Source organism: Amblyomma americanum, chromosome 8 (assembly GCF_052857255.1).
Source record: "Amblyomma americanum isolate KBUSLIRL-KWMA chromosome 8, ASM5285725v1, whole genome shotgun sequence".
Classification (NCBI taxonomy): domain Eukaryota; kingdom Metazoa; phylum Arthropoda; class Arachnida; order Ixodida; family Ixodidae; genus Amblyomma; species Amblyomma americanum.
This window is the reverse complement of record NC_135504.1, coordinates 70,708,969-70,723,942: the sequence shown is the minus strand read 5'-3', so window position 1 is coordinate 70,723,942 and position 14,974 is coordinate 70,708,969. Positions and strand designations below refer to the sequence as shown.

The window sequence follows — 14,974 nt, the reverse complement described above, 5'->3', positions numbered from 1 at the left end:
TTTGTCCTGCTCCTGAATTCAATACTCGTGACATCAAAATCAAGAAAAACTCCACAATGACTGTTTATAGGTGAATTGCGGCGTAGCCTCGGGGATCACATGAAAAGAACTGTCTTGATGCACTGCAGACTGCTTGCAAAAGCCGCTGGTTGTGGCGACATGTATATTTCAGTATTTTTTTTAATACAAAAGCATTGCTTGTCCCATTATGAGAATCACCAGCAGCACGTGTTAGTGTACTCGCAGGTGGTACAGAAAATCCCAGGGTTGGAACCCTACCGCGGCGGCCATGTTTCAACAGAGGCGAAACACAAAAGGCGCCGTGTGCTGTGTGATATTGGTGGATTAAAGATGCCCAGGTGGTCCGAGCCCTCCACAACAGCACCTCTCTCTTCTTTTCTTCTTCCACTGCCTTCTTTATCCCTTCTCTTATGTGGTGTCCGCCAAGATAAGTGAGACAATTACTGAGTCATTTCCTTTCCTCAAATCCAATTTTGATTTTCAAATGCTGGGACTTATCACACCCACAGCTAAACACCCAAAGGATTGTAGAAATAACTTCTATTATGAATGTGCACTTTATACTTGAAATTGTGATGAAAATAATGCTGCAACTGGTAGCTAAATATGTGCACACAAATATGGTGAACGATGAGCTACACCGCTTACTGTTTTGCAAAATGTCATCGGCTACGTACGTTGACTGCACAGCATAAAAAACAACCTTGTTTGCGGGATGAAGGATATAAACTTAATGTGATACAAAGAAATCACCACTAGATGTAGCCCACTATCGGAAAAAGCTGCGAGTTTACTTACTATGTACACAATAGTGTACCTACATACATACAGTGCCAGAGGGTGTATATTGGGGTGAGTTGCTAGTCCACTTTGTAGCAGACAAGGATAGAAAAGGAGATGTAGAGAAACCAGACCACTATGCTTTACCATCTTATGCTTTACTATCTTTACGTTTAAGCAAAAGGAAGGACAAACGGAAGGTGGCTGCCACGGGAAGACGCCGAAGGGCAATGGATGGATGGATGGAAAGTAGGAGCGTCCCCTTTGAAACTGGGCAGTGGTAGTTGCCATTATGCTCAGTTTTTTTTCCTTTATTTTTGTTTAACTCTGCTGTAAGTTGTTAATAAAATTCGCCATTTTCTTTAAAATACGTTTTCCTTCTCTTTAAAACTGATGTCACGGCTCTGCTTTTGTGCCACCAATCCTCCAATCTCTTTTTGCTAATTTCCACCGCAGATTTATTTACATGACTATTTTTATCTCTAAACCCTAAGACCTCAGGAAGAGTCAAGGTAGATGTACACTGGTAGCGAAGGCTCCATAGACGCCCATTGGTCCAAAAAATGGCGGCTCGTGGGCACTCCAGCGCCCCCTGGATTTTGGGGGGCAAACTACGCAAACGTGACGTAGAATGACGTCACGCATACGTATGCTTTTGGCGCGAATTATAAAGCGGTCTTTCTGTAGAATCCGCGTTTTCGAGCCCGTACCTCTCGAAGGTTGCTGCCTTTCAGCGCGCCCCAACCTTTGCCAGTCAAATGTGCTCGAGTTCCTGCTAGTTATGGCCTTGTTAATGTGCAATTGGGAACGCAATGAAAGTGACTGGTAAAGGAGGGGCAGCATAGAAAGGCAGCAACACTTCCAGACACTGGCGAAGCATGCATGATTCGTAGTGCAAATACTGGTGCTAGTACTTTTGAGAGCTTTTGAGTACAGCAAGGTATGATGCACAAAGCACTGGCTCAAGTGCACAGTTCGCAATAGAGTGTACGGCAAGTATGGTTTTCATAGTTTCATATTCATTGTTTATTGCAGCAACCAAACAAATAGTCACAAAGCACACCCTTGGCACACAAACAAAAAATACATGTCACAGGCAGCACAAGCAGTATTGTTTAAGTTGGCTAATCATCTCAATAGTCACAGTGCAGATAGGAAAAAGCCCTGAAGTGCCACGAACGTTGTCAGTTAGGAAATTGAAAAGTACAGAAAACAATGCTACGACAGCTTCAATTGAAGCAAACATAACATGACATAAGTAGGCGCATCAACACAGACCATAGAGCACACTGGGATTATTCTTCACATTTAATTTCTTCGGCTGAAAGAATATAGCAGGCGCGTTTACATCTGCAAGGCAATGTTAAAGCCAGCTTTAGCACCCTCAAATGTGCTCAACGTAGGAGCAAATACCATACATTGAGCCAGCGTACCATCTCCAGAGTACTTCTAGTCGTTAGCCGGATCAATTTGAAGTAATTTTACGTTAACAAAAGTACACATGAAGTACAGCATACAGTGAAGTGCAAGGACATTCGCGGGGCAGTAAAGCATGTAATCAGTGTACTGTACGCTACAATATAGCCAGATAAAAGTCAAGCGCTGTTATGTTCGTTGCGCTGACAAAGATCCTACTAAAAACTCTGAGATGCAACTAGCCTGCTAAAAGGTGGCCTGGTGGCCAGTGGTGCCGAGTGGTAGTTATGATGACAATGGTTGATTTCATTATACCTGCCAGCACGGAACTGCAGGGGGGGCGAGCAGGTGGAAAAATTAATCCCAGCGCCACGGAAACTAGGTTAATCCATTGCCTAGAAAGTCTCCTTTCAGAGGCATTCGCTTTATCGGTATGGCGTTTTATCTGACAATATTGCACAAGTACATAGGTGACACTTGAACAGGCTGTACATGGCATAAAAGTACCCTAAAAGAGTGACATAGTGGAATGAACGATGAAAGATGCTACATTGTTAAACCATTGCCCCTGTGAGCAACCACGTCACATCCTAGCAAATCAAAATACACAAGTAAAAAATAAAAAGAATAAAACCAGGCTGTGAACCAGAAAAAAACCCTTTGCAACCGTTAAACCAGACTAAGCTGATTTGTTGCACAGGCTGCATAATAGCCTGCAACTTCACAAAATATTCAGCCAACAGCTCGGGAATTGCATCCTTTTCATTTGCTTAGCCTCAGTGCTTGCTTCGTGGCTTTCCGTTTAGTAGTTTGACTGTGCAGTTCAAGATTTTTTCTGCGTGCAAGCCAATGCAGCCTCACCCTCACGAACAGGGCAAACAAACCATCATAAACATCATCACCACACACAGTCAGCGATTTTTCTACCTTGGCATGAAGCAACATGCACAGATCATGCCCTACTTGTTCTTTTCCCACAATATTGGAACTAGATGCGACAAAAACCTGCTCGCAAGCATTGATGAAAGCTACAAACGAGGGTGTAGGAACTGACAGGCTCCCAAAGTCACCTTCTCCAGGATTTTTGACACTTAAGTACAAGAGAACTTGGCTCTGATCGGCAAAGGCGGCATTTTCTAGCTTCACCTCGCACGTATGTGGCCCTGTAACACACCTGTGATCATTCATAAACTTGTAGGCAAGCCAGCCAGCAAAATAGACAATGTTGTTCTCTAGTATTGGAGACTGATAATCATATGGCAAAACTTCTACTGCAACTGGCAAAGATGTGGCAGCTGTACAGAGAGAAGGAGCAGACTTAGATAGACAAACTGGGAGAGTGGCTAGAAGGCTAGACATGTCTTCAGCACAGTTGCTGCTTTCCGACAGTTTGAAAAGGTTGCTAACTAAAAGATGATTAAATGCTGCTTGAAACTGCCAGCAAGACGAGTTGCTGTTCGATCCAGATTTCGACCTAACAATAGCAAAGGTGTTTTCAAGTGCATCCTGGTTCAGGTGCCTGGTAAGGAGGTATGTCAAACCATAGCGAGAGGCCAGGTGGTTCCATAACAGCAGCACAGCCCTCGTAGTTTGGCAGAAGCCACGGATGCAAAGAGGCTGCCGCGCACAGCCTAGAACTTCGATGTTTTCGAAAACTGCAATACACTCTTCCAAAAACTCTTCATGCACAGATCCTGCACAAATTGCAGATGCATACGGAGACTTTCCCCGCTTCTGTGAAGTATTTAGACTGTCAAAGAGTCTATCGATCCTCTCAACAAATCTGGCTGTGTGGATAGCCTCTGATGGCAACTGTTGGAATGTTACCAATGTGCACAATGCAGCAGCGCAATGATTGCTGAATACCTGTGCTGCGAGTTTCACAGACATCTTCGAAGCAAAAGTTAAATTAAAGTGCCGGGCACTCAACTTTGGGATGGACCGAATTTGCATTTCTCGATCCTTCTCATAAGCCTGTCGTATGTACGAGCTTTTAATTGTGCCACTGCCTACCCTGAAGTCATACTTGAAGAGCATATTGCGCAAGCACTTGAGCAAATGCGGTGGATCAAAAATAAAGAAAAGCGGTTCACCATTCACACTTAAGTACGGCTTTTCAGGGGTCACAAGTTTCGAAAACAGAGAAACATTTTGGTTCCCCTGATCACAAACCACAGCCACAGGCTGCAATCCAGCTCCAACCAACATTTTGTGGCATTTGAAGAGCAGGTCATACAGAACAGTTGCAGGCGCTGCCTTATCTGCAAAGAAGTAGCCAAGAGGCTGCTTCCATGGCGTACATATTCCTTTGGCCATGAACACAAGCGCCTTGTTTGCAAGATTTGGACCTTGTGCTGCACTGTACTCTTCAAGGCCTTCAGATCTGTCCGGCACTGGATTGTACGACAGCTCCTTTGAAACATGCATTTCATCAAAAATTATGGTGCAAGCCCTGTCTTGCCGTGGAAAAGACGCTGCCCGTTTCTCGATCAAATCAAAAACTTCAGGATAAAATCCAACCCTCAATGGTACGCGTGCAAGCCACAGCTGCAGTGACCTAACAGATGGAAGTTTCAGGAGTTTCCTGCAATATCTGTAACCTTTTGGGCTGTGGAAGTATAAACCTAAAGCAAAGGTTTTGTTTTGGCTGCACCATCGACGGCCAAACCTGCTGACATTGTGCATCTTTAACTGAGCTTCAACAAAAGCAGCAACAGCTGGTGTTAAATGCTCACGCAGACTATCTACCAATTCGGCAGTGGTCTTCATGCGACGGCGCTGAAGCAGCAGTCCTTGCAGCCTCTTGTTGCGGTTACGCAGCTGCCTGAGCTTGGCTCGAAGTTTCTGCAGTGGCCGCCCTTTCATTGATGGGGCTGGTGAAAGATCCTGCAACGTACAGAGTCGACGGAAGAGCAATAAGTTGCTACGTCGGGTTTAGTCATAGCTGCATGTAGTCCTGTAGCACCAAAAAGTGCACAATATTGCGAAAGCGTTGTAAAATTGCTAACCTTCATAAGAAAGAGGCGAACTGCTGAACGGAGCTCCTGGTGACAGATCAGCACTCGCTGACAGTGTTGCGGCCACCCCTGCCGTGCCAGGTTCCAGAGATGAAGCGCTTGCTTCAGTGCTTGGTCCTGCATATGTGTGGTCAGCTGCACCCACAGAATATAAAGAACAAAATATAGTGACAGCACAGTTCTGACAGGGAAGCCAGCAACCCAACAATGCACAAATAATAACTAAGCGCCACAGGCGGAATTAACACTTACACTGAACCATTATGAAGCCACTGGCGTGGGAACAAGCTTGGTTCAGCATAGAACCAGTAGGGCTGGCACCATCTGCATCTGCACAGCGCACAGGCAAGGAATTGTAGCATATTTCTGAGCCATACCTCCTCAGGCTGTTCGAGCAGATACGAAATAACAATCACCTTCTTGGAAGAGTAGCAGCGACTGGGACGACCGACTCTGGACGTACCCCTTGGAAACAGGTTCACCGGAGACAGCAGCTATCATAGGAAGCAGTCCAATGAGCTTTCAGTCGTCACCATTTTCAAAAGATTTATGTCAGTTATGCATACAACCCTGCTCACCTGGTTCTCCAGCCCGGCGCACTGATGCCGAAGTTTCGCTCAGAGATTGTGAACAGTCCATGTCACTGCTGCATTCGCTTGAGGTGTCTGAAATGGCAACATTATTGCGGAGAGAAAAGAGAATTCAGTACCTTTATAGTAAATAATTTCCAAAGAACTATAGCTTCCACAGCATGCGGTTCACATTGTCATCACTCTAGAAAGAAAAATGCTTATCCAATGAAATAAAATTCTGTTTACCACCCTTAATCGTTAGGCACATTAGTTTGATGTCATCAGCATCTGTGGAGCACCAGTAAATCATTTGCAATTTTCGTATGCTATGTTTTATTTTGAAGAGTGCGAAATTCGCCTATCACACAAACAACGATAGCTCGCATATCAAGTTATGTGCCCCATATTGTTTACAGATTTATGCAGGTCAGCCTATGGCCTACGCAATGAGATGCAACAAGAATGAATTCGTAAGCAATTATCGCAAAAAATAAAAACCTGTACAAACATTGGCTTTCGCTAGCATGAATATTGAGGTAAAAGGCAACAACACAAACAATAATTAGTGCATTTCTATAATCGTTCAGTGCATGCTTTGATACATAACACATGAGCACACAATATCTCGAGAAGCTTTTCACCAAGCGTACCTTGCCCAAGTCAGCATAAGATTGCATCCTGATAAGACTGAAGATGAAAAAAGAAGCTCTGCATACAAGAAAGCAAAGTTCTGGAGTACTAAAATTCATCAAACATTTAGGAAGGCTCACCCTTTTTTCCCCCTCACTTCTTTTGAGCTATCAAAGGAAGGACGAGAATGCCCTCTGGACACGACAGGGACCATTCATGAGACAAGGTTTCACGGTGAATATGAAAGATTCAACTCCCACTTGCTGCAAAACATGTAGAGTCGCCTGGTTTCCGTTGCTGAAGTGGCTAGCGGCATCAAACAGCCTGAACCGGAAGACTGACAGACTCACGTTAAGATCCTTTGGAGTCCTTTGCCATACCAGACTACCGAATATCCCACTTCCATTATCCTTTTTTTTACCGGAAATATCAGGCAAGAGTATTCACATCGTCAGTGTACTTTTTCCGCACCCGTGCCTAGAAATTCGCTTGAGCACCCTTCGCCTACTAAGCTTGTGCCATTAGCTTACCACAAGCACAAACCTAATTCTATGCTATGTTGGACATTGGTCACGAACCTCACATACAGTGTACAGTGCATACAAGAGACGTAAAACGAATATTATATATATATGTATATATATATATATATATATATATATATATATATATACACACACACACGATATGTATATAATTATATGTGCTCACGTGAAAGCGATACTTCCATTTTCGTTTTCGCTTAGCAGGGTGCAGGTAAAAATTTACTGTAATTTTTAAAGCCACAAGACAGATACATAATTCGTTTTGCGTTTTGCAAAAGACGCTAGACTGTTTACGGTTACGACAAAAAGGAAAAATTTCATTTTTTCACAAAACCTGACATTTCAAGAGCGGCGAATGCCTTAAAAGTTTGATAACAAAAATTACCAGCAATGCTTGCTCAAGTAGGCAAACCATCGTGTCGCAGCCTTCCTATCGGCAGATACACAGATGGTTCGAAGTGCCTCGAGCAAATCCTGAGTTCTCGTAGCTGCGACGGCGCCTTCTTCTCCAGGCTGACGTTGCGGCAGAACTGCGCCCACGCTCGGCACCTGGACGTGATGCAACATGCACGTTAGATACAACTGCACCAAAAGGAACACGCATACTCGAAACGCCAATGCGTCATTATTCCTGTCACTGCTAACTGCAGTAAATTATACTTGCATTACATCTGAACTATGCTCGCGCCAAGCTCTCTGCGCCCCAGAGTGCGGTAACGCTCATCCTCATGCCACGCGGCTAGCTGCTTTTCTAAGCTCAACGAGTGACGAGAGTGAAGTGCGTTTAAAATTACCCTGACAGTCATGTATATGTAGGACAGCAATACCAAGGCAGGCAATAACTCCTGCTGAGCGAATCCAGTTAAAGCCTCCTCAAAGCCGCGCACATACACGAGGCTGAGTTTCGATACTCCCAGCTGCGAGGGGGTTCCTCAAATTGGCTTCATGGTTTTGCAAAACTAAACAATGTCGTACTCAGAGCCGTCAGGTAGCAAACTTTGTTCTAAATGGGCCTCCCGGTCAGTAGCGTGCACGTGGTTGCTCCTGAGAGCCCGGTGTGAAGTTCACGTTGGTGATAGTCAGCTGCATGAAACTCACTATAAATTAGAAAAATGTGGGCCTCTTTCGCACACCTCAGCACTGAAAGTGTGTGCCCTGCAGTGTAGTACATAAATATCCCCGAAAACATGAAGCCAAGTACGCACGAACGGGTTACAGCTATGAAACACGCGCGAACAGCCCGGCGAAACCATATCGAAGCTATCGCGCATACCTAGAGCAGACGACACACCTGTGAAAGTCCAGCGGGAATCGGTGTAGCGTGACACCAATGGTACTATCCACGCTGTCGCAGTGTACCCTTGGTGTACCACGGAGCATCGTTTCATCACATGCCGCAAGCTCATCTTGAAATGAAGCGCTAAGCGCTTCAAAAGAAGAGCGCGAAGCGTGCAAAGACGGAAAAAGACTTCGCACTGGCCGCACGCCGAAGGAAACGACAAAACCGAGAAAACTGCCGCAGCGGTGCAGCGGGGTGCAAATCTTACCGTACGGTGACAAAGAAGCGACGTGCAAGGACGATGAAAACTTCGCAAAAGGAGCATTTTGAGACCAGCGAGCTAAATTTATACGCTTTACCAGGCGCGCCATCGCAGACAGCTGGCGATAAGAAATCGCTTCGTAAGCTCCCGCCACTGTGGCCGGGTTAGCCGGGTATCGAAACAAGGCCTGCAAAGACGCGCTGTAATGCACCGCACACTCATGAATAGGGGGCAGGTCAAGAGTGTTGCAAAAATACAAAATTTGCCAGGTTTTAATAAAATGACTTACCTCTTTCATAAAACGAGGTGCTAATATATTTTTTTTTATTGGCAGATTACATTCCAATTTTGTAGCTTTATTATTTCTTTATATGAGTCTTTTGGCCCCCATCCTCTGGTTGTGCTGCAGTCGCGCTAAACCACTTTGCATGCATCGACAACTGGATGGATACCATCACAATTTAGAATGAGGTGTTTTGTTGTTTCTACAGATTTACCACACACAGCACATGTGTCATCTTCTTCGTTAAATTTCTTTTTGTAGCTGAACGTTCTAAGACTCCCTGACCTATACTTCAAAGAGGAGGGCACTGCCCCTTGAGTTATCATAAAACGTTTCCTTCCTGATCTGCCTTTTCTAGCATCGATATAGTTCTACACTATGCTTCTTTTCCATTGAATCTGTCAAATTTTTACCTTCGACGTTTTTAACCTGCCGTTTAATGCTCTTTCTTTCTCCTTCCTCGTCCCTGGCAAACTTACTGGTCAGCTTTCTAGTTCGTTTCCGCCACTGTGTGTCATCGCTCTTTCTGTACAGGTATTTAAATACATTACCTGCCCAACTGTTATCGTCCAATTTCCCCAGGCGTTCTTCGTATAGCACTTTACTCTGAGCTTCCCGTGCTTCGAACGTTGCCAAGTCCATATCCCCCTGTACTGCCTCGTTTGTGGTTTTCCCGTGGGCACCTAGTGCTAATCTTCCAACAGTTCTCTGATTTACTTCTAATCGCAACTGAACTTCAGCTCTTATAGCATAGAACCGCATTCCCGGAGTAAGCCCCAGCACCATTATTCTTTTCCAAATACCTCTGAGGACTTCATACCTGTTGTACCCCCACAATGCCCTACGTTTCATTATCCCGGCATCTCTTCGCCCTTTTGCTATGAGAGACTGTTCGTGTTTTTCCGTGTACATATGCCCTTTGTTTGCCCATACCACGAGATATTTGTATTCGGCCACTCTGGGTATTTCATGGCCCTGTATTGTAAGCTCCTGATCAGTTGTGCCGTTGAAAACCATCACACCTGACCTAGTTGCGCTAAAACTGAAACCTAGACTGTCTCCTTCGTCTCCACAGAAGTTCACCAAAGTTTGCAAATCTTCCTGGTTATTTGCTAACAGTACAATATCGTCCGCATACATTAAACCCGGTAGTCGTTGCTCAACAACCTTTCCGCCTAATGTGTATGACAGATCATAACCTAATAATAATAATTGGTTTTGGGGGAAGGAAATGGTGCAGTATCTGTCTCATATAGCGTTGGACACCTGTACCGCGCCGTAAGGGAAGGGATAAAAGAGGGAGTGAAAGAAGAAAGGAAGAAGAGGTGCCGTAGTGGAGGGCTCCGGAATAATTTTGACCACCTGGGGATCTTTAACGTGCACTGACATCGCACAGCACACGGGCGCCTTAGCGTTTTTCCTCCATAAAAACGCAGCCGCCGCGGTGGGGTTCGAACCCGGCACAGATCATAACCTAGGTTGCTTCCTTGTAGCCTTCTCTCCATACTTATCATATAAAGCATGAACAGCAGCGGTGATAGAGAACAACCTTGCCTTAGTTTTTTTTTTGTACCTGGACAGTTGATGTACCCTTAATTCCTTCTCATGTATTTCAACTTTATTCTTTCGATATATTTCCTGTAGAAAATTAATTAATCTCAAAACCGCTTACAGCGCCGCTTCAGCAGCGGCGGCAGCGGCATGATCGAATGTTGTTTTTGCCTTCTTGTGTTAGCAGCGGCGTGGCAGCCGTTGCGTTCTTTAGAGGGTCTCGTGTGGTCGTCGTGTGGTCGTCGGTGGTCGTGTCGAGTGTGGTGCGCGGGTAAAGTGAACTAGATGAGAGGGTGTCAAACGCCTATGCCGCCTGTGTATCTAAATATAGGTAAGAAAAAAGGTAATTTCCGCTTGGAGCGCTGCGCACGTTATCCTTGCCTAGGTGCCTTTTTAGAGGCGGCAGAACCACTGGGATGCCGCATCGGGCGCCCGAAAGTGAAGCCACCTGAAGTTGGGCAGCATGTCCCGGATGTCAGCCTTTGGCAGTGCATGAACAAGCCGTGCTAGCTAAAAAAAAAAATAACCGAAACCGAAACTGAAGTTTGTGCCGCGCCGTCTTGCTGCTGCCGTGGACTTTGACTCTACGTGCCACGCAGCGCCACTTTTGAATGCGCGTTTAGAGCACCCACGACTTTACTCTCCCAACCCCAATAGGTGCTTTTGGCAGATGAGTACTACAATCACGCCCTTCAAACCGTGCTGGGAATTGTTTCGTTCAGCTTGACGTCTTCCAGCTGCAGAGTGCGTCACGCAAACGCACGCTGTCGATCACTGAAAGGAGTTTTGGTCTGCGAGGTGACTGTAGTGTTTTCTTTCAGCTTGTGGAAGAGGGAAAATAAAGCACAACTGGATCAGCTCAGACTTGGCGGCCGCTCCCTGCACACAATGCAGGGAACGTTGCATTGTTAAGGATCCTACAGCCACCGGTTATACATCTCAGCCGATGGATGCGCGAGCTGCATGATTGCGAAGCATGGACGGCTAGCTCATCGACAAAGTGGGCACACTTCGTTCTAGTCAATGTAAAAGTATAAGTGAACTCAGAAGTACAATCAAGCCGCCTTGTTGAACTTCAGTGCAGCGTATGCAACAAGGATAGCTTTATACAAAAGCATGGGCGCATTGCACTTAACTGCGCGAAGAAAAAGATTGCAGTAATTTAGACATAATAGCACCTATCTCCGCACATATCAGGCTATAATGAGAGCGTATACACGTGTGCAGTAAAATGAAAGAAAAATCAGCTAAAGTAGATATTCTTCATTGTTTTTAACTCGAAAATGTTGTACATAAATAATATTCATTTCCAATAGGAGGCAAGGAAAAGGCTATATTAAATCGGGTTGAGCGGGCCTCCAAAACTCCACAACTGCACCTTTAAAGGGGGAAGGAACAAAATTTGTGTTTCGCATTTTCTCATACATTGGCAAATATAGATAACTACGTGGTAATCAACTATAGGTACCCGGTAAACAGACTGTGATTGAGGTCACGAAGACATAGCTGTTTGTTCGGTCGATCGCATTCCGGCTCATGGGGAAGGCTAGTACGGTTAAGAAACACAGGTTAATAAAACCGCGAGGGAGTTATTGTAGCTCTTTGTACATATGTGACGGGAGCACTAAATTTACATGTTACACCACTTCACTGCTGATACCAATCTGTATGAAAGACGTTTGTGTCATGGAAACTATGTTTACGTCTATTACTAAGTGTATGTTAGTTTGGTATGCGACGAGGTATGAACCAGCTTTGAGATAGGGTTTTGCACTCTTACGGTCTGCCGGTAACATGAGCTTTTTGCCAGGTGAAATGCGAACTGTATGCAGAAATCAAAGAAGTAAATTTCACTTCACAACTGTGCACTTTTTAATCCCTCCAGTCACAGTTCATTCATGTGCGCACATTAAATTTGTGTCTGTTTTTACTACTGCCGTGAATTTTTTTGCTGAAAATGGCTGCTACCTATATATATGGAACCCTCTACAGATGGCTGCGAGAACCGTCTCAAGCCAGTCATATAAAATTAACGAAAAAGTTTTTGGTGTATGCCTCTTGTTTATTAATGCGTGTACTATTCGATGTCAGTGCACGTTAAAGAACATCAGCTGGTCGATATTTCCGAAGCCCTTCACTAGAGTGTCCCTGATAGCCTGAGTTGCTTTGGGACATTAAACTCCCCTATACCATAAACCATCTTCTATAATAATATTAATAATAGCTCTGGCAAGAGTGCTTCATGCGTGCTTTCATTTGCTTGTTTTGATACCTTAGTTCTAAACTGGTACTCTAGTGACAGGAATGAGTCTGAACGGCTTGAGGCCTTGAAGTTGCGTCAGATACAGACTTATGAGAGGATGTCGATATCGAAAATAAGGGTGGCAGTGTAAATATTTGAAGTTCCTATATCGAATTGAACATGTTTGTTATTCGGCTCGTACTCAGTTCGAGAATTTAGTATCTGAGAGTTTTTTATTTTCGAAAATTTTGAAATATTTAATTCGCAGCAATCGAATATTGTGCTGACTTCCTTTAATCCATTCATGGCAGAGCCAAAATATCTGGGCAAATTATCCAAACATTAAGTTTAAGGTGTCAGGTAAACTGTACAACGGCATTTGTTTCTGTCATTCACAGGGTCAACCGTTTTCACGCGGGCACCGATTGTCTTGGATGTTTAGCAAATTTCTGCAGGTGGGTTGGTCACATCACACGAGCTGTGAACATGATGCGTGACCACCTGCTTCAAACTATCACAGAATGAGAACACATCTTTTCATCATCAGCAGCAGCAGCCTGACTACGACCATTGCAGGCCAAAGGCCTCTCCCATGCCTCTCCAATTATCCCTGTCCTTTGCCAGCTGTGCCGACTGTATGCCCGCAAACTTCTGAATCTCATCAGGCCATCTAATTTTCTACCACCCCCTGCTACACTAACCACCGTCAGAAAAAAAAAAGTTTGGGAATTTTTTTTGGAACCAATTGGACATTCGAACTGGTTCCATTTGGATCTTCGAATTGGTTCCAGTTGTGTTTTTAGCCACCTGACCAATTGAACCTCACTGGATCCAACTGGACCAATAGATTGGACGAATCAGGTCCTAGCAGTTATTGCATCAGGAAAATATTCCCAAAATATGCCTCACAACATGTGAGAAATACTTCTGCAACCTAACATATTATTAATATGGAAAAGGAAAACTGATTTGTGAGAAATTTAGGGAAACATTGTGTCTGTGTTGTTCTTCCAGTACGCCGAAACTGCACATTTGTCACGGGCTTATCACTGTTTGCACTGTGAGCCTCCTCACAAGGATTTACCGCAATTTTTTTTATCAGTGATGTGGGAGGGGGCGTTTTATAACTCAACCATTGAATAAATCGGTAGTTTCTTCCAGTCCCTGGAAATTCATATTAATTAGGTTTTGCTACCCATAATGTTACCTTTAATTGTTGCTTCATATGAATTCATTGATTTCATTTTGTTTCTCATGTTGTGTGATCACATCACCTGTGGCATACTTTTAAGTACTGTTTCTGTTAGCTTGATCTCTCCTCCTTTACATATAAAAAGGATCAGAGCTGGAAATCACGAAATTATTAAAAACCTGGGTTAATGCTGTCTAATCATGCAATATACACTTCTGTGCACACCATTTTTGTTGTATAGTGCTGAGTCAGTATAGTGTTTTATCTTTTGGTTGCAAAGGATATACACTTTTTTTAAAAAGATGTCTGTGCAATGTTAGCTTATTTATATCTTCTTAAAATTTTTTATTCATATTTACACTTTAAATATTTGCAGACTCCTAATAATTGTGCATCGAAGTTGATGAGAATTATTTCTCTGCTATGTTGCCATGTCCCTTACGTAAATCCCAAAAGTTTGAAGATTTACTTCCACTGGACAGTTCTCGACTGAAGGGCCTAGACTGAGCATACTAAATATGGCTTTTGTTCTCTAGTTGCAAGCAAGCTGTGGCATCTTGGGCCTGAGGTTTTGATGAAAGTGCTCTGGTTTTGAAATGCAGGATCAGTCATGGCAGACCACGACGTTGGCGTGTTTCCTGGACAAAGTCCAGCTGATGAAAAGCACCCTGCCAACCACAGTGTTTCATCCATTAGTACAAGCATGAGTACTCACTGGGACAAGCCCACAGGCAAGCAGATTCACCAGTGCACCCACTGCGGCAAGATTTTCCAGAAGAGATCTGACCTCGTAGCGCATATTCGCACCCACACAGGCGATCGCCCGTATCATTGCAGTAACTGTGATAGCGCGTTCGCAACAAGGAACAGCCTGGTCAGACACCTGCGCACCCATACAGGTGATCGTCCATACCGTTGCAGTTTTCGTGGTAGTGCCTTTTCTAGAAAAGATAACTTGGTAAGACACGTCTGGATTCACACTGGTGAGAAGCCTTTCTAGTTCCAACTGTGCCCCATGGCCTTTGAACAAAAGCTAACCCTTATGGTGCACGTGCGGTCCCACAGGCATGAAAAACCATTCCGTTGTGACTTGTGCTCAAAGGCATTCTCAGTTAAGTGCAGTTTAAAACACCACAAAGAGCCAGGACACTAAAGGAACAGCTGAGTTCTCTGGTGCCCTTTGG

The 14,974-nt window shown here is 44.4% G+C and overlaps 2 protein-coding genes across 2 annotated transcripts; both read right to left on the bottom strand.

Moving 5' to 3' along the window:
- Nucleotides 1-4,457: 4,457 nt before the first annotated feature.
- LOC144101888 (uncharacterized) lies at nt 4,458-5,900 on the bottom strand. The gene is made up of 5 exons (XM_077635112.1): nt 5,813-5,900; nt 5,651-5,728; nt 5,487-5,564; nt 5,226-5,369; nt 4,458-5,103 (listed from the first exon to the last, which is right to left on the bottom strand). Exons 1-5 carry the CDS (start codon nt 5,871-5,873, stop codon nt 5,030-5,032), a joined length of 435 nt encoding a protein of 144 aa, XP_077491238.1. The 5' UTR covers nt 5,874-5,900; the 3' UTR covers nt 4,458-5,029.
- Nucleotides 5,901-7,379: 1,479 nt separating this feature from the next.
- Nucleotides 7,380-8,517, bottom strand: LOC144102486 (52 kDa repressor of the inhibitor of the protein kinase-like). The gene is made up of 2 exons (XM_077635749.1): nt 8,273-8,517; nt 7,380-7,530 (listed from the first exon to the last, which is right to left on the bottom strand). The coding sequence occupies exons 1-2, from the start codon at nt 8,359-8,361 to the stop codon at nt 7,380-7,382; spliced, it is 240 nt and encodes a 79-aa protein (XP_077491875.1). The 5' UTR covers nt 8,362-8,517.
- Between the last annotated feature and the right edge of the window lie 6,457 nt (nt 8,518-14,974).